Below are 27,322 nucleotides of genomic sequence, written 5' to 3'. Positions count from 1 at the left end.
TGACTCTTGGAGGATGGGGGCTTGTTGCCAGGGGAACCCTGTGATTAGGGGGTTGGAACTTTCTGCCCTACTCAGACTTCTGACTCCTGAGAGGGGGAGGGGCTGGAGACACAGCTAATCTCCAATCGCCAATGATTTAATCAGCCCTGCTCTTGTAATGGAGCCTCCATACAAATCGCAAATAGAGGGGTTCAGGGAGCTTCCAGATGGTGAACTTGGAGGTGCTGGGAGGGTGGCTCCCAGGGAGGGCGTGGGGGCTCCGCACCCCTTCCTCACACCTTCCCAGGGCATCTCTTCCACCTGGCTGTTCCACAGTCGTGTCCTTTATGATAAACCAGTAAATATAAGTAAAATGTTCCCCTGAGTTCTGTGAGCCATTCTGGCAAGTTATGGAACCCAAGGAGGGGGTAGTAGGAACCCTGACTTACATCTGGTTGGTCAGAAGCACAGGTGACGACCTGGACTCCTCATTGGCGTCTGCGGGGATGGGGGATGGTGTTGAGCGACTGAGCCCTCAGCCCGTGGGTCTGTGCGGACGCTGGGCAGTTAGAGTTAGAGTCCAGTTAAATTGTCGGACACCCAGTTGGTGTCCAAAGAGAACTAGAGCATTCTCACTAGAGAACCAATAAGAACTACCCCCCCACTTTTGGTGTCAGAAGTGTTGTGAGTACAGAAAAATAAGTTTTTCCTTTACACTCATGTCCTGTAAGAGAGAAGGAGCCTGCTTCCCCCATGTTGTATGGTGCTGCTTGAGGAACTGCCCACATGCCCTGCAACGTCTTCTGTTTAACGGCACTTGACCTCAGGTTGACGTCCCCCGCCACATTCATCACTCTGGACTGGATGCTGTGGGAACTGACACCTGCCCTCTGCACTCTCCAAGCTCAGAGCCTGGGACAGAAGCAGCTGGGTGCAGCCAAGCGGTGGCCTTTGCTAGAGTGCGTGTGTGTGTGAATGCATGCATGTGAGCATGTGTGAGCTGCGTGAACAAGTGTGAGCACACATTTCCTGTAAAGTGCCGGATGTGTGTCAGACTCTGGGAGGGTCCAAGTCCCCCAGGGGATGCTGAACATGGGACACCTGGAAGTGCCCCAGACCCGGGCCTGTGCTCAGTGGTACCTCCTGGGGTTGTGTCTCCTGCGGATTACTGTTGGAGCCGGAGGGGCCTCTCCTGCTAGTCATGCTCATCTACAGAGGGCTGTGGAGTAAGCCCCCCTCTTGTCCAGAGCCAACAGCAGGGTCCAGCTTCCTTCCTGAGGTCCAGGCCCATATGCCCACCATTCACTGAACTTCCTCCCAAGCCCTCCAGTGCTGCACCCTGGGCACTTCCCCTCCCATTCCCTCACCGTCACCCACTACTGCTTCCCTCTGTATGTTAATTTTCTAGAGCTAGTATAACAGATTACCCCAAAACTTGGTGACTTAAAACAAAAATTTATTTTCTCACAGTTCTGCAGGCCAGAAGCCCAAAACAAAGATGTCAGCTCCCTCCAGTGGCCCTACAGGAAGCCCTTTCGTGATCACAGCTTCCGGCTTCTGTGTGGCTCCAGGCGTTCCTGGGTTTGTGCAGGCTCACTGCAGTCTCTGCCTCTGTCTTCACCTGGTCTTCTCTGTGTCTCTGTGTCCAAATATACCTCTCCTTTCTCTTACACGGACACTCATCATTGGATTTAGGGCCCATCCTAATCCAGAATGACCTTATCTCGAAATCCTTGCTTTAATTATATCTGCAAAGACCATTATTCCAAATAAGGTCATGTACTGAGGTTCTGGGCGATGTATCTTTGGGGGGCCACTGTTCAACTCACTGCACTTGGGTATGGGAATGGGCAACCCCTTGGGAATTCCCTGGAGGTCCAGTGTTTAGGACTCGGCACTTTCACTGCTAGGGCCCAGGTTCAGTCCCTGGTCAGGAAACTAAGATCCTGCAAGCCACGAAGCCAAAAAAAAAAAAAAAGGAATGGGCAATCCCTAGAAACTCGGTGGCAGGTGTGGCAGCATCCAGCCGGAGCCTTTCCTGGGGGCCACCGATCATCCTTTATTGGCAGAAGCCCATCCTCTAGTCTGGGTTGGTGAGGGCATGGATTTCAGATCTGAAAAATGATGGAGGATGACTGAAAACTTAAACATCTTTCTCCTCTAACATGACATTTTTGTATCATATTTAGAGGCTTTTAGAAGAGAAAAATCATACTTGTTTTTATTATAATTAACTGGGGTCAGTGAGGTAAAGGCCTTTCCTTACTATGACACCCATTTTTTTCAGCCTGCTGGGTGAGGCCCCTGTCTCCTCTTCAACTGCCCATGACTCCAACTCCAGGATGGGTTTCCAGCCTCTCTGACAATAGGGAATGTTGCCAGCTGCAAGACGCTATCTCTACGGGGGCTTAGCAGGGTGGCACGCCGTCATGGACAGTGTAGTCCAGGGAAGGCCAGGCTGGCCAGGGTTCCTACCCTAACAGGAGAACCAAACTGAGATCTTGGTTGCAGGCCCATCCAGACCCTGACCTCTCCCAGGCTCTGGCTGGGCCCTCTGCACGCCCCTTGGCTCTGTCCCGGGGCCAGGGCAGGTCTCACACTTGAGTCCTGGGAGCAGTGAGGCTGGAAAGGTGCCTCAGGGGGAGATCAGCCCCACCCTCCTCCCTGCCCTCCTCTGCTGCCTGTCCCCTACAACCGGGCCTTTCTCTCCCTGGCTCCCCTCTCCCTTAGCTCAGTGTCTTTTGGGGACCTCTGGGTTCTCTCACTTCTCCCCTAGGCCCAGCCTGTCCTGCACCCCCTCCTCTCCTGCCTGTCGGGACCATTTCTGTTCTGCTCCTCTTTCCTGGAGCCCTTCCAAGGGGTCTTGGACCCAACCTTTGACATCAGACAAGGCCCGTAGGCAGGGCTGGGACATTAGAGTCTAGCAGCCTTGGCCACCATCAAGGCCAGGCCTATCTGCTCATCAACAGGCCCTGTCCTTCCCCTCTTCACGCTGGCCTGAGGGGGGTGCCTGGGAGAGGAGGAGCTCTCAACTCATGTCAACCTGGGGGGAGGTACTCCCCCACCCCAGGGCCTGGCTCCTTCTGCCCAGAACATGTGCCTTCAGGACACAGGCCCGCCCTCACCCTGCGGGGCCCCTCACCCAGCCTGAGTGAGTTAGCATTGTGCTCGAGGCCACCAGGGAGACCAGGGCAGCCAGCATAGACCAGGGCAGGAGCGTGGTGGCCTTGACACAGCTGGGGGGCGGGACGAGGGATGGGCACCTCGGGTGGAAAGGGGGGCCAGCTTGGCCAGGGGCTGTGCTCATGCCCAGACTCCCTGGGCATGCTCTCCCCTCTCAGGGTCACAGGCTTTGCTCAGCCCAGCCCCACAGAGCGGGCAGCTGGGGCCGGGGATAGGGGTCTTATCCTTTGGCCTTGGGTAGAACAAGACGCAGAGCCAAGGGGCTATGGGGGACTTGGGAGGAAGGACAGCACAGCTGCCCCAGGGAGCAGACTTCCCTGAAGGAGCACCAGCAGGCCCAGTGCCCCCACCTCAACCAGCAGCTACACAGGTGCATGGGGTAGGGGGGTGGGGGCATCCTCCCGCTGGTTGCCCCCCCCCCCGCCATGTTGTACACAGTACTTGTTGTCTGGACATGATACGAGGAGAAAGACGTGCTCTATGGGTGGGAGGCTTCAGGCCCGCTCAGGTGTGGGGTGTGGGGGGAGTTGCGCTAGGTGCCCTCCAGGAACCCACTGGGCCACAGTGCTGAGGGGAAGCCCCCTTGCCCCCTGGGGCAGCGGATCCCAGACTGAGACACACCCCAGGCTCTGGTGCTGGCCCGACTGAGCCTCCCCAAATACTTGTGGGAGCAGTGTAGGAGCCCTGAGGGACCAACGTGGTTGCACAAGCCTCTGAGGCGGATGCCACACCCTCTGGATGACACTGGGCAGTTTGTTTTCTTTTTTGGGGGGGGGGCATTAAGGATTGAACTCAACCAAAGGGAGGATGGGTGCCTCCTGCAGAATCCAAAAGGCCCTCAGGCTCACAAACCCAAGAGTTGTGTGGTTCCCCCTCCCCCAACCCAGGCTGCTGTGTGTGAGACCCTGTGATGACCCTGCCCCCACTAGCAGCCTGAGGCAGCCCTAAGCAGCCTGTGAACTGGGAGGAAGGGGCATCTCTATCTAATCCTCAGGAAGGAACCCTGTGGGTAGAGCCCCCTGGGAAGGGGCTGCCTGGCAGATTAGGGCACAGCAGCCGCTCTCCTCCGGCAGGCAGGTCTGGCTCCTCCTGAGGCACTGTCACTGAAGTAGGTCTTGCAGCTGACCCCACTGCCTGGGGGGTTTGGAGGAGTAAGTGCTCTTTCTCCCCTGTGGAATGACATAAACTGGGTTGCTTCACCCACCTTCTCCATCCCCAGGATCCAGCCCCCACGATGCTCCTGGATTGGTAAGTGGCCTCCCACCTCCCTGGGGTTGGGGGCAAACATCAGCATGGAAGGCTGAGCTGCTGCAGAATGTACTCTCTGCTCCTGCCCCATGGGATGAAAGGGAGATTCCCAGGGCGTCATGTCTGCCCGAACCCGGGGGCTGACCGCCTTTTCTCATCTCTGACCCCCTCAGTCCCATGACTGGGTGAACCGGCACACTGGCCCAGGCCCACCCAGGCACCTTGGAGGAGGGTCTCCGACGTGAGTGGGAATATCCTTGCTTCCAGGGTCCACACAGCTCACTCCCAGCGTCTGTCAATGCCTCAGCTCCTTGGACATCACCGAGGGCCTGGGCCAGAACCTCGCCACGTCTGTGTGCCTATGGCTCCTGTAGCCTCCTGTGGCGGACGGCGGCCCAGGCCTCAGGGAACTTCCTTGACCTAGGCCTTGGGCCAGAGGGGCGGGCGCTGCTTGCGGCCGCCCAACCCCAGCCTCGGGCCCTGCCGCGGGTCCAGCCAGTTTCCCAAAGGCCCGAGCACCACCCCTGCCGCGTGTCTCGGCGCGGGCCCTTTAAGGGCCGGGGGTGTGCGGCGGGCCCGCCCCCTCCCCGCAGCGCCGGCCGCCCGTTAAAGGGGCCGCGCCCTCGGCACCCGCCGAGTGTCAGCCGGGCGGAGGGCGCGAGATCTGGCCGCGGGCCGGCGGGCGGGGAGGCGCGGAGGGCGCGGGCGCGCTGCGGCCCCTCCGCACCATGTACACCATCACCAAGGGACCCAGCAAGCTGGTCGCGCAGCGGCGCACAGGTGCGCAGCGGGGGCGGGTAAGGTAGGGAGGTGACGACCGGAGTTCCGCACGCGCTGCCCGCCCCCAGCGCGACGGCGGCTGACGCGCCCTGCCCGTGCCTGCAGGTCCCACGCAGCAGCAGGTGGAGAGCAGGCTCGGCGAGCTCCTGAAATGCCGGCATCTCGCGCCGCCGACCCCGCAGCCCCCACGGGCGCAGCCGCCGGGACCCTGGCCCCTGTCGAGGTGAGACGCGCGGCCGCGGCTGGAGCCCGGCCCTCCCCTCCCCCGCCGGCCGCCGCGGGGCCTTGAGGGTGACCTTGGGGAAAGGTTAGCGGAGACTGGGCCACATGCTCCGGGCGGGCGCGGAGGGGGCGGAGCACGCCGACCCCGCCCGCGCGTGCAGCTCTGGCACCGCACCTCCGCCTCACCTGGCACCTGGCTGGGTCCGAGGGGGCTGGACCGGATGTGCGTGACACACCTCCGAGTCCTCTGGGATCCCGCGGACCCCGAGTCGGGAGAAGGCCGACCGGCTCCTGGATCTGAGGGGCTCCGGGCGGCTAAGTCAGGTGCCTGGGCCGACCTTTGGGCTTGAGACGAACTGCTGGGGACTCGCCCTAGAGGGCGGGAGCGCGGTGGCCCAGGACGCTGGCCCGCAGGTGGCCTGCCTCTGCCCGCGGCTGGAGGCTGCCAGCGCCGTGCTTGCGGGGCAGCTGGGGGAGAAGTGCACGTGGTTCCCTGTGGCCCTGCCAGGCCACTGCTCGCCTCTGCCCTTCACCCCAAACACCCTGGCTGGGCGTGGAGACCCCCGCAGGTGCTTGGGGCTTGCTGGAGTTGTGGTTTTTCCGCCTTTCTTGACCAGCATTTTTGCCATAGGAGGCTCAGTTCAACCACTTTGGCCTCCAAGTGACTGTGATCTGGAGGTCATATGCTCCATCCCCCAGGACTGAACCTTTCACTTTTTGGCTCAGGTCCTGGCTTCTGGTTTCATTTATTCTATGCATGTTCTGGGCCCAGGGCTTAGTCCAGGCCCACACAGGCCTGAGGGCTCCTGAGCTGGGCTGTGGATGGGTGGGGGCAGCAGACTCAGGGCCCCGAGGCAGCACTGACCAGGCCTTGGGATTTCTTCCCAAGTTGAGGACAAACAGCTTCCAGGATTGGCTAAGAGGTGGGGGCTGTGTGCTGCAGGCCACAGCCTGCCCTTCCCCCTCAGTTACTGGTCTCAAATGCCACAGGTGGGGGCAGCCTGTGAGGACCCTTCTTGGCTGAGGCCCTTTCCTGGGGCCACCTGCTAGGAGCATGTTGACACTTTGAGACTGGTCCTAGTGAGGAAAATGTTCCAGGCCGGCCACAAGTGCATCCTGGGGAGAGGGGTGAGTGGGACCTTGGGGGGCACTTCCCAGGACCCAGCTGTGCTGTGACACTGCCTGTGACATCAGCCTTGGTCCTCACAGCCGCCCTACCTCCCAGGGGAGGGAATAAGGCATAGGTGTGTAGACCCGCCCCTATCACCCAAGCAGGGAGCCTTCCCCCGTCTCCCCCTCCCCCCCCCCCACCGCCGCTTACCTGGAGAAACTTGTTGCTTCCTCCATGGCCCCTTTGCTGGGGAATGGGGAAGGAAATGTGCGTCTGTGGCAGGATCAGGGTGCTGGGGAGAGAGATGGGAAAGACAGAGCAGAGCCCTTAAGATGTTGCAACCTGCCAGGTCCCGGGTTTCAGGGGGGTGCTGGTACTTGGCCCCTCAGCCTGCTGCAGTCCTGTGTGGCACTGTGAGTGCAGGGGAGTGGCAGGAAGGCAGAGTGTGTGCTGGTCATGCCGTCCCCCCTTCCCTCTGAAGTCACTCCTTCCCTGAGCTGCCCCCTGCCAGTCTCAGGGACCTTGAAGAGTACCCCCGCTGGGAGGCCAGAGCAGCCAGCAGGTCCTCCACACCAGGAGCCCCTGAAACTTCTGAAATCACTCCACCCAGACTTCCTGTCCACCCTCCCTCACCCAGACTTTGCCCAGGAGGAAGGAGTCTGAGCCACTGCTGCACCCTCTGTGCCTGGTGCACCACAGGTGCTCAAAGCATCTGACCTGCTAAATGTCCGGGCTCAGATTCTGGCCGGGGGCTGCCCGTGGTGGTAGACAGGCCACATGAGTCTGTGCCTGTGATGAGCTCTCCCTTCCAGCGAGAGAGAATAAGATCAACTGTTGGGGAGAAGAGAAAATGGGGCCACCTGATGGTGCAGGGGAGGTGGACTGGTGGGGGAGGGGGCTTGGAAGCTGTACTGGGTTGTGGGCTTTGGGGTCAGACAGGCATAGAGTTCTGATGCTGCCACCCACTCACCACATGTAACCTTGGACAGGTCACTTCTCTCTTGAACCCAGGTTCCTGGGCTGAAAATGGGTGGGTGGTCTACCTTGGAGGGTAGTGAAGGGGGTTAAGTAAAAGGAAGCGAGGCCTGTATCAGCAGGCACCTAGCAGGGATTCCGGTGCTGCTGTTGCTGTGGGCAGAGCTTGCCTGTGGGCGGGGCTTTCCTGCAGGCCGAGTCCCTGGGCGCTGGCACAGAGAAGGGTGGGGAAGACGGACGCTGGACTCGTCCATAGGTGCACAGGGAGCTGTGCCCTTTCCCCCAGAGGGCCCGCAGAACTGCCTTATGTAACTGCTGGCAGCGGGCGGCCAGGTGCCCGCTTGCTGGGGCCCCTTCTCAGCCCTGGCCAGGCCACTGTCTAGGTACTTGCGATTTACAGCCTTTGACTGCAATTCTTTTTTTCCTTCTCTGATGTTCAGTCTCCAAATTTTTCTAGGGCTAAGGGTAGCAGGCAAGGGGCTGTTCCAGTTAAGGACAAATAGCTATGCCCTCTGGTTGGTATAGCTCAGGCCTGGGAGGAGCCCTGCCCCTCCACATTCTATGTGGCCACCTGACCCTGCCAGCCTGGAGCTGGTGGGACTGGTGCCCCTCAAGACGCTCCTCTTTATTTTAGTGCCCCTCTCAACTGAGGAGGAAACCCCAGCGGCGGTGGGGCACCTGAGCCCAGGATGGCGAGCAGGCCGGCGGGACCGCGAGTGCCTGGCGGAGTGGCACGTGCAGCCCAGGACTCCCGGCTCCCACCTCCTGCTGTAGGTGTGGGCCCCGCACTCTCCACGGCCCTGTCCCGGGCTTCACGTGCACAGGGCTGGGCCAGCTGCCACTGGCCAGGGCAGCCCAACCAATGCCCTGGGCCCGGCTTGCCGGGATGGGCCCAGTGGCCACCTGGACATCGAATGCCCACCAGGCCGAGCTCCAGCACCCAGGGCCATCTCCTTACTCAGCATTCCTGCCCCCGTGGGCAAGAGCATAGCCCCTCGTCTGGGGCCTGCAGGGGTGGGCCAGGGTTGCAGTCACACCCTCCCTACTCAGGATGGCCCACTCAGCACTTGGTGCTGTCTAGCCAGACCAGGAGCTGTCCCTGGGGACCTGGGGCAGCTGGGAGAGGGAAGGGCAAAGGCCGTCAGCTCTTGTTTGGGTCCTTCATCCCACACTGGGGGGCATCGTGAGATGGAGAGACTTCTGTGGGGGAGAAAGTGGCCAAGAACTGCGCCTGGTGGGTGGGGTTGGGCCAAGTGACCTTTACGCAGGTCAAAACCTGGGCTGATGGAGGCCTGGCTGGTCCAGGGGAGGTGGGTGGCTGGTGGCAGTGGGGGTGCCTGAGACCCTTGGAGGGCCGCCTATGTGCCTTGAGCATGGAGCTCTGCAGGGGATCTGGGGACACAGAGAGGCCCCACTCCACCCCCGCAGTCTTAGGCCTGGCTCAGGGTGGGGGGGCTGCAGTTGTGAACTGAGCTGCTGGGGGCGCAGGCCTGCACGACAAAGGCCTTGGCCACTGGCTGCAGCACACAGCCTTCCTGTGGTTCAGGGAAGTGCCCAGGCTGGCCTTGGCCCAGGGGTGGTGAGGGTGGCCTGAGGCTGCTCTGGGAGCTCTGCCAGGTAACACCTGGGCTTGGAACAGTTGCTGACCATCTCTTCCCCCTTCCTGCAGTCCAGGGCCGAGGCTCGTGTTCAATCGGGTGAATGGCCGGCGGCCACCTGCCACATCCCCGTCCCTCAAGGGAACCCAGGAGACCTACACACTGGCTCACGAGGAGAACGTCCGATTTGTGTCCGAAGGTAGTGCTGAGGCCCGAGGGTGTGACCTGGGCCACTGGTCCTTTTCCCACTGTAACCTCACTCGAAGTTGCCAGAGGCCTGGGTTCTTCCTGGGTTCTCTGCCTGTTTCTCCTGTGACCATCCAGCAGGCTGCCCACTCCCAGTTCTGGGCTGGGGTCCAGGGTAGCCACCATGCCCTGGGGTGGGAGACACAGTGCCAGGGGCCTGGCTCAGCCTGATGATCCTCTCCCCACAGCCTGGCAGCAAGTGGAGCAGCAGCTGGGTGGTGGCCCAGCCGGTGAGAGCGGGCCGAGGCCAGTGCAATACGTGGAGAGGACCCCCAACCCCCGGCTGCAGAGTGAGCCCTCCCCCGCCCTCAGGGTGTCCCCTCCACCTCCTCCAACCCTGATCTGGCTCAGCCAGGTTCTAGTCCCAGGGGGTTGGGAGGAGGACTGGAGCCTGACCCAATTCTTCCCAGCATCTGCTACAGCTGGGGTCTGGGTGAGGGGCTTGTGGTCAGCTCGAGGTGGGAGACGCTGGTCAGCCTGGGAGGCACATCATTGCCCAGCCTTCTGCTCCCCCGCAGACTTCGTACCCATCGACCTGGACGAGTGGTGGGCACAGCAGTTCCTGGCCAGGATCACCAACTGCTCCTAGTCGCAGCTTTGGAAGGAACGCTGCCCATGCAGGGCCTGGCCCTGCCCCACGCTGGACCCTCTGCCAGGAGAGGACCACGGCGCCCTGTCCACCCGCTGCGGTGTGCCGTGCTTCACCCTGGGCCTGGCCAGGAGCCGGCCACACCTGAAGTGCCAGAATTTGGACTTTTGCTCCTGCTGACCCCTTGGCCCAGCTGTTCCAGGCTGCCAGAGGCCAGGGGTTGAAACTGTCTGACCTCAGTCCTGCTCACTGTGCCCGGGGACCAGCCTGTGGGGCTGGCAGGGAGGAGCTCCAGGCTAATAAAGTTGAGAATCTGCCCTTTGGAAAGGCCTTTACTTGGGGGTGGTGGGGGGGTGGATGCGGGAGGGGGCGCTTGTGCCCCAGCACCAGGCCCAGCCCAACCTTCCATTGTAGCCTCATCTCCTCACAGCTGAAGCTTTGTCTAAATTTGGTCCCCCCCAGCCTCTTGCCCAGCTGCCTTCCTGTGTCCTGGGCCAGGTCATTTTGCATAGAAGTCTATAAATGCCACCGCGCCCCACCTGACACCGCCCCCCCCCACCTCCGTAGTCATTGGCAGGTGTCTGAACCTAGTCTCAAGACCCAGAAATGTTACATAACTGGCCCCAGCCACCCAGAATTGCGGTCAGGTCTCAGGACGCCTGCTGCTGCCTCTGAATCCTCCAGGTCTGGTGGGGAGCCCTCGGGGTCCTGTAGGACATTGCTTTGCCTGTGGGGCCAGGTGACTTTGCCTGCGTCTGACACACGTGCCTCCAGAGAGCTAGGTAGCAACAGGGTAGGTGGGGACAGCTCCTGCCAAGTGCAGCTCACAATTTCTGGGCTGCGTCTCATTCCCTATACAAAGATGCCTCCCAGAGGGAATCAGGAACCTTCTCGGATCCCACAGCTGGTGGCGCTAGAGTACCCCCAGGGGATCCCAGCTTGGGAGTGGCCGCAGAGGCCTGGGGCCGGAGGCTCTTTATGCCCTGGGGCACGACAGCAGAGAAGAGTAAGTGGTCGGGCAAGGTTTTGGGGCGCCCCGAGAAACAGCTGGTGAGGTGGGGGTCCAGACGCCCAGCGCGGTCACTCACCAGGCCCCGCCCCATCGCGCGGTCACGTGTCAGGCCCCGACCCTGAAGCGCGATCACGTGCCCTGCCGCCGTGACGGCGGAAGTGGCGTTGTTGCCAGGCGGCCGTTGCTAGGCGCGCACTGCGTGCTCTGCGTGGGGCGCGCGGTGGCCGAGGCGGGAAGCGCGAGCGGCGGCGCCATGGCCGGAGGTAGCGGCGCGCGGCGGGAGGGCCGGGGGCTCGGGGCCCGGGGCCGGGCGCCGGGGTGTGGGGCCCGAGATCCGGCGCCGCCGCGGACTGGTTGGTGCTGAGATTCGCCCGGAGCCCAGTCCGCGCGCTGCGCTGGCTGTCACAGCTGGGGAGCGCGCAGACCCTGCCCCGGCCCCTCCCTAGACCCGCGGTGGGTCTGGCACCTCACCCCCCCATGTCCCCCAGTGTGGCAGCAGCCGTTCCTCAACGTCTTCAGACACTTCAAGGTGGACGAGTGGAAGCGGTCCTCTAAAGAGGGCGACGTGGCCGTCGTGACGGTAAGTGGGCCGGGGCACCTGGCAGCAGGAGCGGCGGCCTCTCCTCTGTCTCCTGGGCCGCTTTGCTGCAGCCCTCCTGGCGCTCCGTGGGGCTGAGCAGGACGCCACGCCTCCCGTGTCTCTCTGCAGGACAAGACCCTCAAGTGCACGGTGTACCGCGTGCGGGGCCCTGTCTCTGCTGGCAATTACATCCAGCTCCCCAAAACCAGCACCCAGTCCCTGGGGCTGACCGGACGCTACCTGTACGTGCTCTTTCGGCCCCTGCCCGCCAAGCATTTCGTCATTCACCTGGACCTGTGTACCGAGGTTACAAGCTGGAGAGCGGGAGCTGCCGGTGGGGGCCCTGCACTCCTGATGCAGTCTCCTCTTCTCACGGCCATGCTGTATACCCACAGGACAGCCAGGTCATCCGAGTGTCATTCTCCAACTTCTTCAAGGAGTTCAAGTCTACAGCCACATGGCTTCAGTTCCCTTTCATCTGTGAGACTGGGACACCCAGGAAAGGTAACATGCAGATGAGGTGTGAACGGGTCACAGATGGTCTGGGAGAGGCAGGCAGCCAGAAGGCTCAGCGGGGAGGCAGGCCAGGGACAGCCTGGGTGGAGGGGCATGTGGCTGTGGCCATGAGAGTGGGGACAGGCTGAGGACAGAGAGTGCTGTGGGCCAGTTGGTGAGGGTAGGCTCTGACCTTTGCTCCTGTTCTGCACACCTGGCAGATGTGGGCTCCCCTGGTGCCCGCTGGACCTGCCTGCAGCTCGACCTGCACGACATTCTCCTGGTCTACCTGAACCGACGCTACAGTCACCTCAAGAGCATCAGGCTGTGTGCTAGCCTGCTGGTCAGGAACCTCTACACCAGTGACCTGTGCTTTGATCCCGGTGAGGGCTAAAGGTGTGCTTAGCCTGCAGCCCACCTGCTCTAACTCCCTGTGTGCTGGCCTCCACACCCTACCTGGCACTTGGTGAAAATGCCCATGCTGTACCATCTTTGAGCTTCCCAGCTCCCAAGGCAGCCACTGGGGGAGGGGGTGGCGGGGCTGGTGGCCAGGCAGTACCTTCCTGGCTGGTACCTGGTGTTGTCTTGTCTGGGCTGGGAGAGGGAGCTGGGTGGGCTTCCTTGGACTCTGCTCTTCGTAGCTGTCACTGTCGCTGAAGCCCGGTGTGCAAAACTGCCCATCACCCCCATACCTCGAGAAATGGCATTCCCGGTGCCGAAAGGGGAGAGCTGGCACGACCACTATGTCCACATCCGGTGAGCAGCTCTGCCTGTCATGAGGGCGGCCGGGTGGGGGGATGGCAGGGCCGCCCCTGGAAGCTGACTGTCCTTCCACCCCGTCAAGGTTTCCAAGCGACAGCTCAAAAACATCCTCCGAGGCAGTTCAGAAGAGCTGTTCCCCTTCTGAGGCAGGTGGGCCTGTGGGACCAGCGGTGACCCAGGTTCAGGCCTGAAGGGCCCATGGAGCTCGGCGGGAGAGGGGGGCCTGATGCTGCATCTGGGGAGGTGAATGCAGCAGCATGATGCCTGCAAGGGTGAGGGGAGGCTGTCTCGAGGCCCCAGACCCAGTGTGGGAGGTTCCGACTAGGGTGCCTGGTGGCTTCAAGCTTTCCAACTGGGAAGGGGTGCCGGGGCCCACGGTAGGGTAGGCTGCAGCTGTTGTTGTGGCTTCCCTCCTGCAGAGTGGGCAAGGCCAGGGCCCACTGCTGACCCCTGCCCAGTGCCTTGTGGCCACGTCCTCACAGGCTTGTCTGCACTCTGCTCAGTGGGTTCTTCTCAATTGCAATCTTAGCGGGGCCTGTGCTGCGGCTTCTCCCTCACCCAGCGGCCTTCAGCAAGCCTGTTCAGGACAGCCTGGCCCTCATGGTCCAGAAGCATGGCCCCACAGCTGTGAGTGCCCTGTGCCCTCGGAGGTGGGGCTGAGGGTGGTGGCCACAGGGTGCTAACCGGCACTTGTCCTCCTGAAGTCCCGCCAGGCCCTCTCTGTGCCCAGGCCCCTTCCAGAAGTCAGCGTGTCCTGTGAACGCTCCGAGGTCTCTAGTGTGGGTGGCCCCAGTGGCCGTAGCCAGGAGCCCTTGGCCTGGGTGGAGGCCACTGACAAGCACGTGGCCAGTGACAGCCTTCACGTGTCTGTGTATCAGACGACTGTGGAGCCCACGGCCCCAGAGGATGCATCCCCACAAGAGGTGAGTGCTTTTCCCAAGGAAGGTGGGGCTGGACTGTGCCACCGAGGGGGGTGGGATGTGGACGAGTTGTGGGTGGAGGGCTGCTGGGCCTCTGTCCACTGGGAACATGCGTGGGGCAGATGGTCCCTTCCCATCTAGTCTCCTGGCAGAAAGCAGAACCAACAGGAGGTGGCTTTGGGCAAGAATCGTTTTCAACAAAGAGTAAGGAGGGGGCTGGTGCCCTGACCCCAGCCCCAGTGGTTTGGTGGGGGGTGGGCTCAGGCTCCAGGCAGGCACAGGACTGGGGTACCTGGAGGGTCTAGCAATGTGATTGGAATTCTGGTTTCCTGCCATAGAGCAGCTGGCAGAAGGCACTAGAACCAGGTGGCTTTCTTGGGAGGCAGGCACCATCTCTGGGTGGGGCAGCCCTGGTGGGACAGAAGCCTTGCCACTTCGGGGTCTCACTGTGAGTTTGCCTATTTCAGAGCTTCCTCCCGGATCCGGTCCTGAGGCTCAAGGGGGTCATCGGCTTTGGGGGTCACAGCACCAAATGGGTGAGGGGTCCTCTGTTCTTGCTGGGTCATGCAAGTGTCAGATACACAGAGGGGACAGTGGGCACACCCCGTGTTTCCCTGAGGTGGCTGTGTGGACAGCCGAGCTCCCCCAGGCGTCGGGTCCCTTCACCGCTGCAGACGCCCAGCCCTGCCCGCATCCTCACACGCTCGGTGCTTCCTTGACGTGATGACATCCCGTCGCAGGCGTCCCTTTGTGTCGTGAACACCAGCCGGGTCGGTGCTGGTCCATTCGCTCAAGCTTCCAGAGACCTGAGAGCCCTTGCTCACCCTTTAAAGCTTTGATGCGTGTCGTCCAGCCGAGTGGGGCCGGGTATGGGCGAGACTTGTGGGACCCTGCAGGAACAGCAGCAGGAGAGGAGGCTGTGTGCTCGCCAGGCCTTCCAGGACACGAACTCCGAGTCTTTGTGGGCTCTCTGGCCTTTTGTCACCTGAATCCCAAAGTTTCTTGTGTTGCAGGCAGGGCTTAGAGGAAGCCCTGCCCTTGCGCATGTGCACCCGAGTTCTTTCTGTTCTTTTGGCACGTGCATCCCATTGACTCCTGTGTGTGGGGCTCGGGGGAGTGCTGGGGTGGGGGGACGAAGCCGACCAGTCTGTGACCTCAGCCTCCGGCCCCTGTGCACAGGCCCTGTGGACCCGGGATGGGGCCGCCGTCGTGTACCCTTGCCACGCGGTCATCGTTGTCCTGTGTGTCAACACTCGGGAGCAGCGTCTCTTCCTTGGCCACACAGACAAGGTGGGCACCCTGGCCCAGGGGTGGCTTGTTCTGCAGGCACACACCCTCCCTCACCCTGCTGCCCCCCAGGTCTCTGCCCTGGCGCTGGACGGGAGCGGTTCCCTGCTGGCCTCAGCCCAGGCACGGCCCCACAGCATGCTGCGTCTCTGGGACTTCCAGACCGGGGAGTGCCTGTCCCTGTTCCAGAGCCCAGTCCACACCGTCTGCTCCCTCAGGTGGGTGCAGGGTCTCCGAGGGGGGTGGGGGCTGCGCCTGCAACACTGACCTCCGCCTCTCCATCTGCAGCTTCTCTGACAGTGGGGAGGTGCTCTGTGGTGTCGGCAAGGACCGCCACGGGCGGATGGTAAGCAGGCCAGGCCGGGGGAGGTGGAGCGGCCCATCCTGGGGTGCAGGCAGGCAGCAAGGGTCCCCGCAGGCCTCCCCCAGCCCCGCCGGGCACCACTGCGCTATACTTGCCACAGAGTGTCTGTTTCACTCCCTCGTGGATGGAGCTGACCTTTGACTGACCGGCCTCACCCTCTTCAGTGGCAAGTCCCCCATGCCTGAGCTGGGCGAGTTTAACATGATAGCATCTCTGAAGTTGGGTGCTTCACCCGGGGCCTCTCCTCCACTCGTGGTTGTGTCTCCTGCTCCTTTCTGCATACACATGTCTGTGGAAACCCCGGGTGGGCACATGTAGGTTCCTCCGGGCCACAGGGGCCAACTTTCCCACCCCCTGCAGCCCAACGCGCCTGCTTCTGTGGGAGAGGCCAGGCAGGTGGTGGGTGCTCAGAGCGGACTTGTTGCAGACTGTGGTGGTGTGGGGCACGGCCCAGGTGGGGCGAGGCGGAGAGGCCGTCATCCTCACGAAGGTGCACAGCGACGTTGACATCCAGGCATTCGAGGTGGCCTTTTTCGATGAAACCAGGTGATTGGCTGCCCGCCTGCCCATCCTCCGTGCTGGGACCAGCGAGTTGTGAGCTGGCCCTTCCTCCCTGGCTCACCTCCTACCCCTCGCAGGATGGCATCGTGCGGGCGGGGCAGCGTGCGGCTGTGGCGGCTGCGAGGTGGGGGGCTGCGCTCCTGCCCTGTGGACCTGGGGGAGCACCACGCGCTGGAGTTCACTGACCTGGCCTTCAGGCAGGCCCAGGATGGCCATACACTGTGAGCCCCACCCTCCCTCCCCTAATGGCCAGGGCCCGCCCATTCCTTGCCCTGCCCCTCGGTCTCTCCGCCTTCGTTTGTTACCTCTGCCTCTCTGGGCAGCTACGTCTGCAGCCGTAGCGGCCACATCCTGGAGATTGACCACCAGCGCATGGCTGTGCGGTGCGCTCGCCGCCTCCTGCCTACACGGACCCCCGGTGGCCCCCTCCCACAGAAGCAGACCTTCAGTTCAGGTAGGTGGGCCCTGCTGTGTTGGGAGAAGCGGCCCTGACGCTTTGGGCTGACCGTGCCTCCCCCACCCAGGCCCCGGCATCGCCATCAGCAGCCTCAGCATCTCCCAGGCCAAGTGTGCCGTGGGCTCCGAGGACGGCTACCTGCGCCTCTGGCCCCTGGACTTCTCTTCTGTGCTCCTGGAGGCAGGTGGGGCCTCGACATCACCTTGCCACCAGGGTTGCCGCAGGAGGGCCGTCCCTGGGCTGGACGGCAGTCATGGGGCTCCAAGGGACTGTGTCCTGAGCTGGGGTCCACCGTTGCTGAGCCCAGGGGTGGGTGGTCACAGGGGAGGCACCTGTTGTAGCTCACAGGGAGATGGGGCTCCAGGCAGCAGGGAAGCACATTTCTCAGTGTCCTGGGCAGAGCGGCTGGGCACAGGCACAGCATGGATATGGTCAGCCTGCCCCAGTTGGCCCAGGTGCCAGGCCCACCCCACTACAGGCCTGGGCGGTCACCGACCCACCCTGCCTGCAGAGCATGAGGGCCCCATCAGCTCCGTCTGCGTCAGCCCTGACGGCCTGCGTGTGCTGTCCACCACCTCCTCGGGCCACCTGGGTTTCCTGGACATCCTGTCCCGGGAGTACAGCATGCTGGTGCGCTCCCACGCCGCCCCGGTGCTGGCCGTTGCCACTGAGTGCAGCCGGGGACAGCTGGCCACTGTGTCCCAGGACCACACTGTCCGCATCTGGGACCTAGCGACCCTGCAGCAGGTGGGGTGTGGCCGGAGGGAAGCCAGCCAGGAGGGAGGGACTGGAGGGCCGCAGGCCATACTGAGGCCCGGTGGGTGGGGCCCTGAGTCCTTCTGCCTGTGTCTGGGGCCTGAAGGTTCAAGGCATTTGGAGAGAGACTGGCTCTCGGGCCTTGTGGCCAGCTGGTTGCCCCAGCCTGTCCGCCCTCACATGGCCCTGTCCTCCAGCTGTACGACTTCGCGTCTCCGGAGGAGGCCCCGTGTGCTGTTGCCTTCCACCCTACCCAGCCCACCTTCTTCTGTGGCTTTAGCAGCGGGGCCGTCCGCTCCTTCAGCCTGGAGACCACCAAGGTCCTAGTGGAGCACAGGTGGGTGGTCAGCCGGCTCTGGCCCCACAGACGATCGAGGTGGAAGCTCCAGTGGTTTGTGGGTCCCCTGGGGAGTGTGGGAGATCGGGCAGTGCGGGGGAGGGCCGTCTACTGGAAGCCCCGCCCTCTGCTGCCCCTCCGGGATTCTGCAGGAGGTCTGGGACGGTGCAGCTCAGGGGCAAGGCAACGGCGTCTTGTGTGTGCAGGTGTCACCGCGGAGCCATCACCGGCCTGGCCGCCAGCCCCGACGGCAGCCTCCTGTTCAGCTCCTGCTCTCGGGGCTCCCTGGCCCAGTACCACAGCAGCGCGCCCCAGTGCCGCATCCTTCGTGTGACAGGTCAGGCCCCCAGGCCCAGCCCCAGCCCCACTCTGGCCTCCCAGCCATCCCCTGGTCAGGTCCCTGCGGGGATGGGGGTATGTGTCGTCCCCGATCGTGGTACTGCGTTCTACAGTCGCACTACTGAGACCCCCAGAGCCAAGTGTGGTTTTAGGACTCACCAGCCCCCCGAGATTGAAGGTCAGTGAGAGTCTGTGCCCACCCTTCCCCAGGAGGAAGTGAGTACCTGAAGCCTGAGCACCAGGCCAGCAGGGGAGTCGGCCCCCTCCCATGGCCACTGTAACTCGGGCCAGCCAGATGGTCACTTGGTGGTCACTCTGGGAGAGCCACCAGATTTCCTGGCAGTCCGTGGTGCCCACTGGTGTCTTGGTGCCCTCACATCCAGGCCCCATGGGCTGGCTGCTGTGGGATCTGCCCAGCCCAGGCTGGTGTTTTCCACAACAGTAGGTCTCTGACCAGTGTCTGTTCTGGTGCCCCACCCCTACCCTGACCCAGCTGACTGCCTGTCCCCATATGCCGGCAGCTAACGTGGTGTGCCAGGAGGCCTGCCCGAGCCCCAGTGCCCTGGTGGTCAGTGGGGACAGCCACTTGCTGGCCTTTGTGGGTCCCTCCGAGTACACGGTGACCGTCATGGACACGACCTCACTGGATGAGGTGAGTCAACTGGAACCCTCCCTGTGTGCAGTGAGAGTGGAGTCACGCCAGTTTGGCCCACAGGCCCCGTGGGCGCCCCGACCCTGGCAGCTGCGCGTTTCCCTGGGTGGGAGGCCGTGCTCATTTCAGAGAGGACTTGGGCCCTGCGCCCCTCATGGCACAGAGGACATGTGAGCTGTGGGCAGCCTGCCGGATGGGTGCCCAAGGCCGCCCACGGCCCGGGCCCCAGCTCTGGGGGCTCGAGCTCTGGCCGGAGGTCATGGTGAGGACACTTGCTGCTCTCCGTCAGCTGCTGAGGGTTGACATCAGGACTCTGGACCTGGCTGGCAGCCGCCTGGACTCAGCTGTGGCCGTCTGCTTTGGCCCTGCACCCCCTGGCCACTTGCTGGTGTCCACGTCCTCTAACATGGTTGCAGTGCTAGATGCCACGTCAGGCCGCTTGGTCCGGGAGGTGAGCCCAAGACTGCGGCTGGTGGCCTGGCCTCCCCCGCCTTCCCAGCTCCGGCCTTGCTGCCCACAGTGCCCAGAGGAGGGGAGGCCCTGGGCCGCTTGCTGCTCCCTAGAGGTTGTGTTCTGTGAGAAGGGGGCTCCCCCAACTGGTGGTCCTGTGTGCTCTGACTTTTTCCCTCAGCAATCACCCTCTCTCACAGCTGTCCTGTGTCCCCCCTGCGGCCTGCTCTGTCCTAGCTCTCAGCGGGGATGGCCGTTTTCTGCTCACAGCCGCCGACCGGGCCATCAAGGTGTGGGACTACTCAGCACAGGCCGGCCCTGGCTGCCAGGTGTGTGCCCTGGGCGGGCGCACAGCGGGTAAGAAGGAGGGTGGAGGACAGTCCCTGAGGTTCCCCCGTGCCTGCTGGGGCCTGACACTGCACGAGGTCCGCTTGGTCAGTTTGCAGTCTGGTGGCCAGGTGTCTCCAGCTGTGCCTCAGTGGTCTCTATATTGCCACACTGCTGCCCTCAGGTGTACATCGGCCACTCAGAACCTGTGCGGGCCGTGGCTTTCACCCCCGACCAGCAGCAGCTCCTTAGTGTGGGAGACGCCATCTTTCTCTGGGACGTTCTGGCGCCCTCTGAGAAGTCCCCTCCAGGAAGGCAAGTTCCTGCCCTCAACATGCATCTGCCAGGCCTCCCTCTGCACCCCTTCGCCCCACCCGACCATCTCTCTTGTCACCTCTGCAGTGTCCAAGGCTCTCCTGGGGCGCCCACAACCTGCGAAGCTGGTGAGTGGTCCCAGCACACTGGCAGGCTCCATGGTGATGTCTGGTGCTGGCACTGTAACCGCTGTGGGTGCACAGCGCTGTTCTTTTCCTGGGGGTCCCGATGCAGAGCTGGTTGGGCGTGAGGGGCTGGGAACGCCTCCTGCTCTGCCCTCCCCAGGCCCTGAGCTCAGCCGAGCTCCTTCCGTCCTCAGGCCTGGGTACAAGACAGCTGGAGGACACGGTGTCCGGGGCCAGTGGGCTTCCCCGGCAGCAGGTGCCCATGCCATCCCAGGCGTCCCCACCCTGGCTGGACATCTGTGCCAGGCCCCCCAAGGACCATGATGGTGAGAGCAGGGGTCCTAGGAGGGCCTGGAGGGGATGTGTTCCTGGCTCCCATCCTGACATGCTTTGCTGCTCCTGGCCTGGGGGAGGGGCAAGGGCATGGGGGTGCTCTTCTCCCTCGTCTCACTGTCTCCCCACCCTCCTCAGGCGCTTTCTCCATGTCACATGAGAGCCGTGGCCCTGAGGGTCTCCGCCAGGCCTCAGGCCCACCTGTGCTGGTGCAGAAGGAGGCTGGCAGGGCCAGTGATGGGGCCATGGGGGGCCCCTGGGACCTTGGCAGGCCTCCCCACCCCCGTGGTTGGCCCAGTAAGCAGGGGAGGGGCAGCAGGGTGGGGCAGGGTCACTCATAACTGGACCAGGGCCCAGGTGCATGTACCACGTGGACTCCAGGTGGCCTAAGGACAGACCTGGCTGCCCCTGGCAGACAAGGGATGGTCACCTACAGGACAAATGGAGAGTCCAAGACCCCTGCTGGGCCAGGTGGGTGATGGGACGTGGCTCATCTGTACCGTTTGAACCCAAGCGTCTGACCAGCCAGGGCAGGGTGCCTGCAAGGAGGGTCACTCTGTGGTCCCTGGGGGTTCACAGCCTCATTCCCTTCCCTGAAAGGTGCCTGCAGCACTGGAAGAGCCAGGGCCCAGCCCCCCACTCGCCAGGACTCCTATCGGCATTTCACAGCTCGCTACAAGGCCTCCCTGCTGTCCAAGGTTGGCTGGGTGGGGCATCCTCATAGCCCCTGCCACCAGTGGATATCCTGGAAGCCCAGGGGTCCAGGTGGCATGGCCCTGTGGTGTCTGGGGGACTCCTGCTCCCTGGTAGACACAGGCTCCCTGGCGTTTCCCTGGGGCAGCTCCCAGAGCTGACAGCAGCCCAGGCCTTGCTGGCAGTTGCCCCACGGGTCACCCCTCTGCCCTGAGCCCCATGCTCTCACCGGGCTGGTTTAGGTTCTCACTGTCACGCAGTGACTGGACCCAGGCGTGTCCTGCTGAGCCCACACACTCACTTCACTCCATGGTCCTGGCTCCCCTTCACCTCCCCCCTGGCAGGCGCCTCCCCATCTCCTCCTCCTGCCTCCCTGTCTGCATGCTGCATGCCAGGCTCCCAGCCCCGCTGGCCACCGCGTGCAGACTTTGGTGCCCACGTACCTGCCGTTTGCCTCCTCCCGGGAGCATGCATCTCCCAAGGCTCAGTCCCACGCCCGGCCTGATGGGCAGAGCTTGAGGTTGGGGGCCTGGGCCAGGTGGGCCGGTGCCAGCGTCCTGGGTTCACTTCCTCACAGGGCCTCTCCTTCCCTGCTGTCGGCGATGAGCGGCTGCACCTGAAGGCCGTCATGGGTTACAACGGGAACGGGCGCGCCAACCTGGTCTGGAGGCCAGACACAGGTGGGGGCCACGGCCCAGACGCTGCAGGGCGGGCTAAGTTCTGTCCATCCCTAGGCCAGGCCCCATGGAGGGGCCTGCAGGTGGTTTGGGCTGCAGGGCGGGCGTGTCCTCCTGGTGGCACTTCCTGCTGTGAGCAGGAGTTCTCCTTGGGGTGGGGTTGGGGGGTGTGGGCACGAGTGCCTGGGGCTGTGGGGCTGACGGGGCGGGCGCTTCCTCCCTGCCCACAGGCTTCTTCGCCTACACGTGTGGTCGCCTGGTGGTGGTGGAGGACCTGCACTCTGGGGTCCAGCAGCACTGGCTTGGCCACCCTGAGGAGATCTCCACGCTGGCCCTCAGCCACAATGCCCAGGTGCCTGTCCTGCAGCCTGCCTTGAATGCCCAGGGCCGAGGTGTGCCTCGGAGCTGGGCTCCTTGAACTGCGTGCGGCTGGCTCTCGCTTCCAGAGCAGCCCTTTACACAGAGCGGGAACGGGCCTGTGGACTGCACCCTTCCTGCTGACCACCCACCTGCCTGCCCACCAGGTGCTGGCCTCTGCCTCAGGCCGAAGCAGCACTGCCTCCCGCTGCCAGATCCGTGTCTGGGACGTGCCAGGGGGCTCCTGTCGGCAGCTCCTTTCTCACCACGACACTGCTGTCCAGGCCCTGGCTTTCTCACCAGACGACAGGCTTCTCGTCACGCTGGGTCAGCAGGGCGGGGGCAGACAGTGGTTTCCGGACTCCCCTGCCTGTCCTGGGAACCCTGGGCAGCTGACGTGGTCACTGTGCATCTCCCCCAGGGGACTATGGCGACCGCACCCTGGCCCTGTGGAGCATGGCCACCTACGAGCTTGTGTCCTCCACGTGCCTGCCAGAGCCAGTATACGGCATGGCCTTCAACCCCTGGGACGCTGGCGAGCTCGCCTGCGTGGGCCAGGGTGCCGTCACCCTGTGGCTTCTGCAGCAGCGTGGGGGCGACGTCAGCCTCCAGGTGCCAGGGTTCAGAGGAGGCTTTGGAGGATGGGGTCTGGCTGGACCCCAGGGCATCGCTGACCCACACTGTGCTCGTGTCCCTCCAGGTCCACCGAGAGCCCATCCCTGAGGAGGTGGGGGGGTGCGAGCTGACCTCCCTCTGCTACGGGACCACACCCCTGCTCTACTGCGGCTCCAGTGCTGGCCAGGTGTGTGTTTGGGACGTGTGTGCCGGCTGCTGCTTCCTGGCCTGGGAGGCGGACGACGGTGAGATCGGTGGGTGTCTGACGGAGCCCCCGTGGCCCTTGACAGCTTGGGGCTCGGTTCTCCCTGGGAGTCCCAGTGCTGGGGCGGTGGACACCGTCTTGAGTCCCAGGCATCTGGGGACGTGGCTCATGGCATCTCCTGTCCCCCAGGAGTGCTGCTGTGCTCGGGCGCGCGTCTGGTCAGTGGCAGCAACACCAGGCGGCTGCGCCTATGGGCCGTGGGGGCCGTACCAGAGCTGAGGCGCAAGGGCTCCGGGGCCAGGTGAGCGTCTACAGTGTGTCTGGGAGCTGGCACTCTGTTGCCAGCTGGGCCCGTCCCCCAGGGGACATGCTCGGGCAAGGCCAGGGCCCGTGGGCCAAACCACCTGGCTCCCTCGGCTCTCGCTGTTGCCAGCCCTTTCACCCCCTGCTCCTCCAGGTCTAGCTCTGTGTTTATGGAGCGTGAGCTGACCCTTGATGGGGCTGTCGTGAGTGCAGTCTTCCACGAAAGCATGGACATGGGTGTGGTAGGCACCACAGCGGGCACGCTCTGGTACGTCAGCTGGGCTGAGGGCACAAGCACCCGCCTCGTCAGCGGCCACCAGAGCAAGGTGAGGCCGCTGGGCCACCGGCTTGCCGCCGAGGATTTCTGAGGGGATTCCAGCCCGCACAGGCCGGGCAGCTGCCATGTGCTCCCTCCGTCCCCGCCCCCCACCCCGGGTGCTCCCAGCCCAAGCGCAGCTGCGAGCGTCCAGGCGTTCCCAGGACCAGCTGCACCCCTGGAACCATGCGCCCCTCCCCGTGGGCATGGGGTCCATGCCGTGTCCACCTGCAGCAGCCCCAGGCCCTGTGGCCTTCTTGACCCTTCCTCTTTTCCGCCACTTTATTCTCTTGTAATTTACGTGTTGAAGAAAACTGGTCATCCACGCTGGAGTCTTCCACCACCGTTGTTGGACATGCTTCCCTGGGGTCCGAGGGGTCTGGAAGCCAGGCCAGGGTCTAGTCAGGGCCAGCCAGTCCCAACATTACTTCCTTCTGGGAGCGTTCTGTCTCCCACCAGTGATGCCCTTGTCTGGCGGCACGAGTTGTAGGTGGCCGTAGTCAGATCCCTCGTTCTTTCAGGAGAGAAGTGGCCTCTAGAGCTCTCAGATTTCCCGGGGCTGGGACAGGGCACAGGTAGATGAGTCTCTCCCTCGTGGACCAGGTCCCCCAGCAGCAGTCAATGTGTTACTTTCTGAGAGCTATTAAGGGCTGGTGGGTGGAAATGTGGGTCTGGCTTCCCCACCGTCACTTTCTCTTGATGCTCATGGAGTCCTGGCCTTGGCTGGTGGCAGGGTCTTCAAGTTGGCTCCTGAGTCTTTTTAAAAAAATTCTACGTTCATTTGTTCAGGCGTAACAGTAGCCAACAAAGAAACTCTTGTGTGAGGTAGTGAGGGTTACATGTTTCCTTTTTCTTTGGTAATGGCTTTATGTCGAGGTATAATCTGTGGGCCACACACCCATGTAACATCAATGGATTTTGAAACATTTGCAGAACCGTGCAACACTGCGGTCACTTTCATCCCGGAAGGAAACCCCCCAGCCATTAAACACTCACCGCCCAGCCCCTGGCAGGCGCTCACCAACTCTGTGTCTGTCGGTTTGCCTGTTCTGGATGGTCCCTGTGAACAGAAACACACTCTGTGGTGCTTTCTATCTGCTTCTCTTACTGAGCATCGTGTTTTCAAGGTCCATCCGAGTTGTAGCGAGTGTCAGTGCTTCACGCCTATTTACTGCTAAATATGCTTCTGTGGTACAGATAGGATGAGTTTATCCACCCACCAGGGCATGAGCTCGAGGGTGCTGAGTTCTTGACCTGAGCTGGTGGTCACTGGTGGTCCCCCTCTTCTGTGGACCACAGGTGCTCCAGCCTCTCCCTCTGCAGCTCCGCCCAAGACCGGACTTGGCTGTTCCAGAGCCTGTGGGCCCCTCCAGTGGGAAATGGGCTTAGAGGTCATGGTCTGAGGCCCAGAGGGGCCCATCACTTCTCAGCCAAACAGACCTAAATTATAATTTTTCTAAGATAAAATGCATCAGGAGTTTATACTTAATGCTTGGAATTCACATTCAGGACTCAGATATTTTGTTTTACCTCATTGGTGCATGGCCTGTCTCCTTTTTTTAATTTTTATTTTAATTTTTTTTTTCTGTCTCCTTTTTTTTACACCAGAGATCCTGACTCTGTGTAATCATACAACTGCTTTCTCCCTTGATACACATCACACACACACACACACACACGACAATCTCAGCCCCACCCCCCCTGCTGTGATGAGGCCCAGGAGTGGCCCCCCTGGGAGTCCCGTGTTCTAGGTTCTGTCAGGACAGTTCCTTCTGTGACGTCCCAGCAAGTGGATGGTCAAGTTCAACTGACTGGTGGGCTTCTTGCAATTTGGATTCCACCCAGGTCTAGTGTAGGGACACTTGGGAGGGAGGGAGGTCAGGACAGTTTCTTTGTGCCACATGGTGGGCTGGGGCCAGGTAGGTTCAAGGGGGAGATGGATGCTCTCATGAATGACCTGGCCATGCTGTGTTCCCTCTCTGCTTGAGGGCCATGGGCCTCAGGTAGGGTGGTGACTCCTCACAGGTGAACGAGGTGGTCTTCAGCCCCAGCGAGTCCCACTGTGCCACGTGCAGTGATGATGGGAGCGTGAGGGTGTGGAGCGTGGCCAGCATGGAGCTGCTGATCCAGTTCCAGGTGCTCAGCCAGGTACTCGGGGGGCGCCTGGGGCTGGGGTGCACGCCCGGGGCTCCGGCAGCCTCGTCCTCCCTCCAGCCTTGGTGTCTGTCTGTGGCCTTGGGCCCCTTCCCCCCTCCCCAGGGGAGTGCTAATGTTTTCCCACCATGGGTCCCCAGAGCTGCCTCTGCCTGTCTTGGAGCCCCCCATCCTGCGAACGCCCAGAGCAGCAGTGGGTGGCAGCGGGCTACAGTGACGGCACGCTGCGGCTCTTCAGCATCCCCCTCATAGCGATGGAGCTCAAGATGCATCCCCACTCGGCTGCACTAACGGCCATCGCCTTCTCTGCTGATGGTGAGGCCGGGCTCACGGTGACAGCACGGCTTCTGCCTGGCCCAGGTCACACCTTTGGGCTGAGGGCTAGGGGCTCACGAGTAACAGCTTGGTCTCTGCCTCGCCCAGGTCATACCATCCTCTCCGGAGACAGGGATGGGCTTGTGGCTGTGAGTCGCCCTCGCACGGGGATGACCTTCCGTGTGCTGAGTGACCATCGGGGAGCCCCGATCTGCACCATCCAGAGCACGAGAAGAGAGGTGAAGTAGCCTCATGAGCCTGCAGGGCCTGGCCTGAGCCGAGGGTGCTGGCAGGGAAGGGGATGGGAGAGCAGGGCAGGCGGCACCTACCAGCCTTGATGTCCCCAGTATGGAGACTTCGGGGCAGAGGGTGTGGACCTGTGGCTGGCTGCCAGCGGGGACCAGCAGGTCAGCGTTTGGGCCTCCAACTGGCTGCAGGACCGCTGTGAGCTCGTGGACTGGCTGAGCTTCCCAGCGCCCGCCCTCACGGAGGTAAGAGTCCCGGTGGCCCTGTGGGCGGGGTGCCCCCCAACCCTGCAACAATGTGCTGTGCCCTCCACAGGTTCCCAGCTGCCTGCCGCCCTCCCTCGCCGCCTTCTGCCCCTGGGATGAGGCGCTGCTGGTGTGTGCGGGCCTCAGCGTGCACCATGAGGTCGTCTTCTACAGCCTCTGCCAGAAGCAGGCACATGCACCCCTCCATGTGGTTCTGGGAGCCTGAGGGACCCGGGGCTGGGGAGGGACAGGTCTCGGGGCCACGGGAACCCCCACCCAGTGCCTCATGCTTGCTGTCTGCAGGTGATAGAGAAGATCCCACTGCCTTTCTTTGCTGTGTCCATGAGCCTGTCCCCTGGGGCCCACCTTATGGCCATTGGCTTCTCTGGTGAGTGCTGGTGTCTTGAGTGGGGCCCGGTGGGTACACCTGTGCCCCCACACTGAGCCGTACCCCTCGTCCCTGAAAGTGGGGTGAGGACACCTGCTCCAGCGGAGTCTTTCAGGTAGGGTCAGGAAATGAGGGGGGTGGGGTGCCAGGTTCCCCCAATGAGGCACTGGCCCCAGCTGGAGACAGAGCCAGGGTGGGTTGGAGGAACCCTGGGTCCTGGAACTATACAGACACAGGCACAGGGCCCACGGCACCCTACCTGTCCCAGCCCACCCGATGCTGTCCCCCAGCAGAGCGTGTGCTGAGGCTGGTGGACTGTACGTCGGGGGCCGTGCAGGACTTTGCTGGCCATGATGACTCGGTGCAGCTGTGCAGGTTTGCCCCGTCTGCTCGGCTGCTCTTCACGGCGGCCCACAATGAGATACTGGTGTGGGAAGTTACAGGACACTGACCCCCAGTGGGGAGTGCGGGGTCAGGTGTTGCCCTGCTGGTCAGCCGGGCACCTGGCCTGGGCAGAGGCTCAGCTGAGAAGCTGGGTTGGCCGGGGGCCTTGTGCTGGGCCAGGATGGCTGGGTGGGCTTCACCCCTCCACACCCGGCTGCCCAGGAGTGTATGCAAATCATCAAGACCTTGAACGTGTATGAAGTGCTTATTGCCTCTTTTCCTTTGGGCTTTTGTTTCTACCTTGTACAGTTCAAATAAATGTGGGTGTTGCACTGAGGCATTGTCTCCTGGTCACTCCAGACTGCCTGAGCTCAGTTTCTGCCCAACCTCCAGAAGTCCTGCTCCCTGCCAGGGATCCTGA

At 62.6% G+C, this 27,322-nt stretch overlaps 2 protein-coding genes and 1 long non-coding RNA gene across 5 annotated transcripts; 2 read left to right on the top strand and 1 right to left on the bottom strand.

Annotated features, from left to right (window-relative positions):
- Window positions 1–1,414: 1,414 nt before the first annotated feature.
- On the bottom strand, window positions 1,415–6,723 carry LOC111185110 (uncharacterized). The gene is made up of 2 exons (XR_004024525.2): window positions 4,632–6,723; window positions 1,415–4,331 (listed from the first exon to the last, which is right to left on the bottom strand). It is a non-coding gene; the product is annotated as an uncharacterized LOC111185110 (long non-coding RNA).
- Window positions 1,451–10,248, top strand: MCRIP2 (MAPK regulated corepressor interacting protein 2). Of its 3 annotated transcripts, XM_089896446.1 has the most exons (6): window positions 1,451–1,560; window positions 4,382–4,410; window positions 5,296–5,413; window positions 9,168–9,295; window positions 9,531–9,632; window positions 9,861–10,248. In XM_089896446.1, the coding sequence occupies exons 1-6, from the start codon at window positions 1,478–1,480 to the stop codon at window positions 9,929–9,931; spliced, it is 531 nt and encodes a 176-aa protein (XP_089752572.1). In that variant the 5' UTR covers window positions 1,451–1,477; the 3' UTR covers window positions 9,932–10,248. The 3 variants fall into 3 exon arrangements, with proteins under 3 accessions (XP_089752572.1, XP_089752573.1, XP_022450065.1); XM_022594357.3 differs by lacking the exons at window positions 1,451–1,560; window positions 4,382–4,410 and adding an exon at window positions 4,428–5,190; XM_089896447.1 differs by lacking the exons at window positions 1,451–1,560; window positions 4,382–4,410; window positions 9,531–9,632 and adding an exon at window positions 4,422–5,190.
- An 884-nt stretch (window positions 10,249–11,132) lies between these two features.
- WDR90 (WD repeat domain 90) lies at window positions 11,133–27,238 on the top strand. Its single transcript, XM_089896434.1, has 44 exons — window positions 11,133–11,206; window positions 11,432–11,523; window positions 11,653–11,829; window positions 11,919–12,027; window positions 12,240–12,401; window positions 12,660–12,774; window positions 12,863–12,930; window positions 13,310–13,407; window positions 13,485–13,703; window positions 13,842–13,904; window positions 14,168–14,236; window positions 14,880–14,990; window positions 15,060–15,205; window positions 15,276–15,333; window positions 15,779–15,897; window positions 15,990–16,133; window positions 16,236–16,366; window positions 16,437–16,553; window positions 16,881–17,116; window positions 17,323–17,462; window positions 17,669–17,799; window positions 18,323–18,453; window positions 18,743–18,904; window positions 19,104–19,232; window positions 19,415–19,545; window positions 19,633–19,673; window positions 19,865–19,996; window positions 20,142–20,300; window positions 20,385–20,474; window positions 20,604–20,701; window positions 21,274–21,376; window positions 21,604–21,725; window positions 21,898–22,057; window positions 22,152–22,342; window positions 22,431–22,599; window positions 22,740–22,851; window positions 23,008–23,179; window positions 25,195–25,317; window positions 25,464–25,638; window positions 25,747–25,877; window positions 25,986–26,129; window positions 26,200–26,319; window positions 26,433–26,517; window positions 26,811–27,238. Exons 1-44 carry the CDS (start codon window positions 11,197–11,199, stop codon window positions 26,966–26,968), a joined length of 5,553 nt encoding a protein of 1,850 aa, XP_089752560.1. The 5' UTR covers window positions 11,133–11,196; the 3' UTR covers window positions 26,969–27,238.
- The last annotated feature ends 84 nt before the right edge of the window (window positions 27,239–27,322 follow it).

Source organism: Delphinapterus leucas, chromosome 15 (genome assembly GCF_059928025.1).
Source record: "Delphinapterus leucas isolate spDelLeu-1000000601 "Yukka" chromosome 15, BTC_Dleu_Yukka2, whole genome shotgun sequence".
NCBI classification, from domain to species: Eukaryota; Metazoa; Chordata; class Mammalia; order Artiodactyla; family Monodontidae; genus Delphinapterus; species Delphinapterus leucas.
The sequence above is the reverse complement of the archived record's forward strand: the minus strand, read 5'-3'. Positions and strand labels throughout refer to the sequence as shown.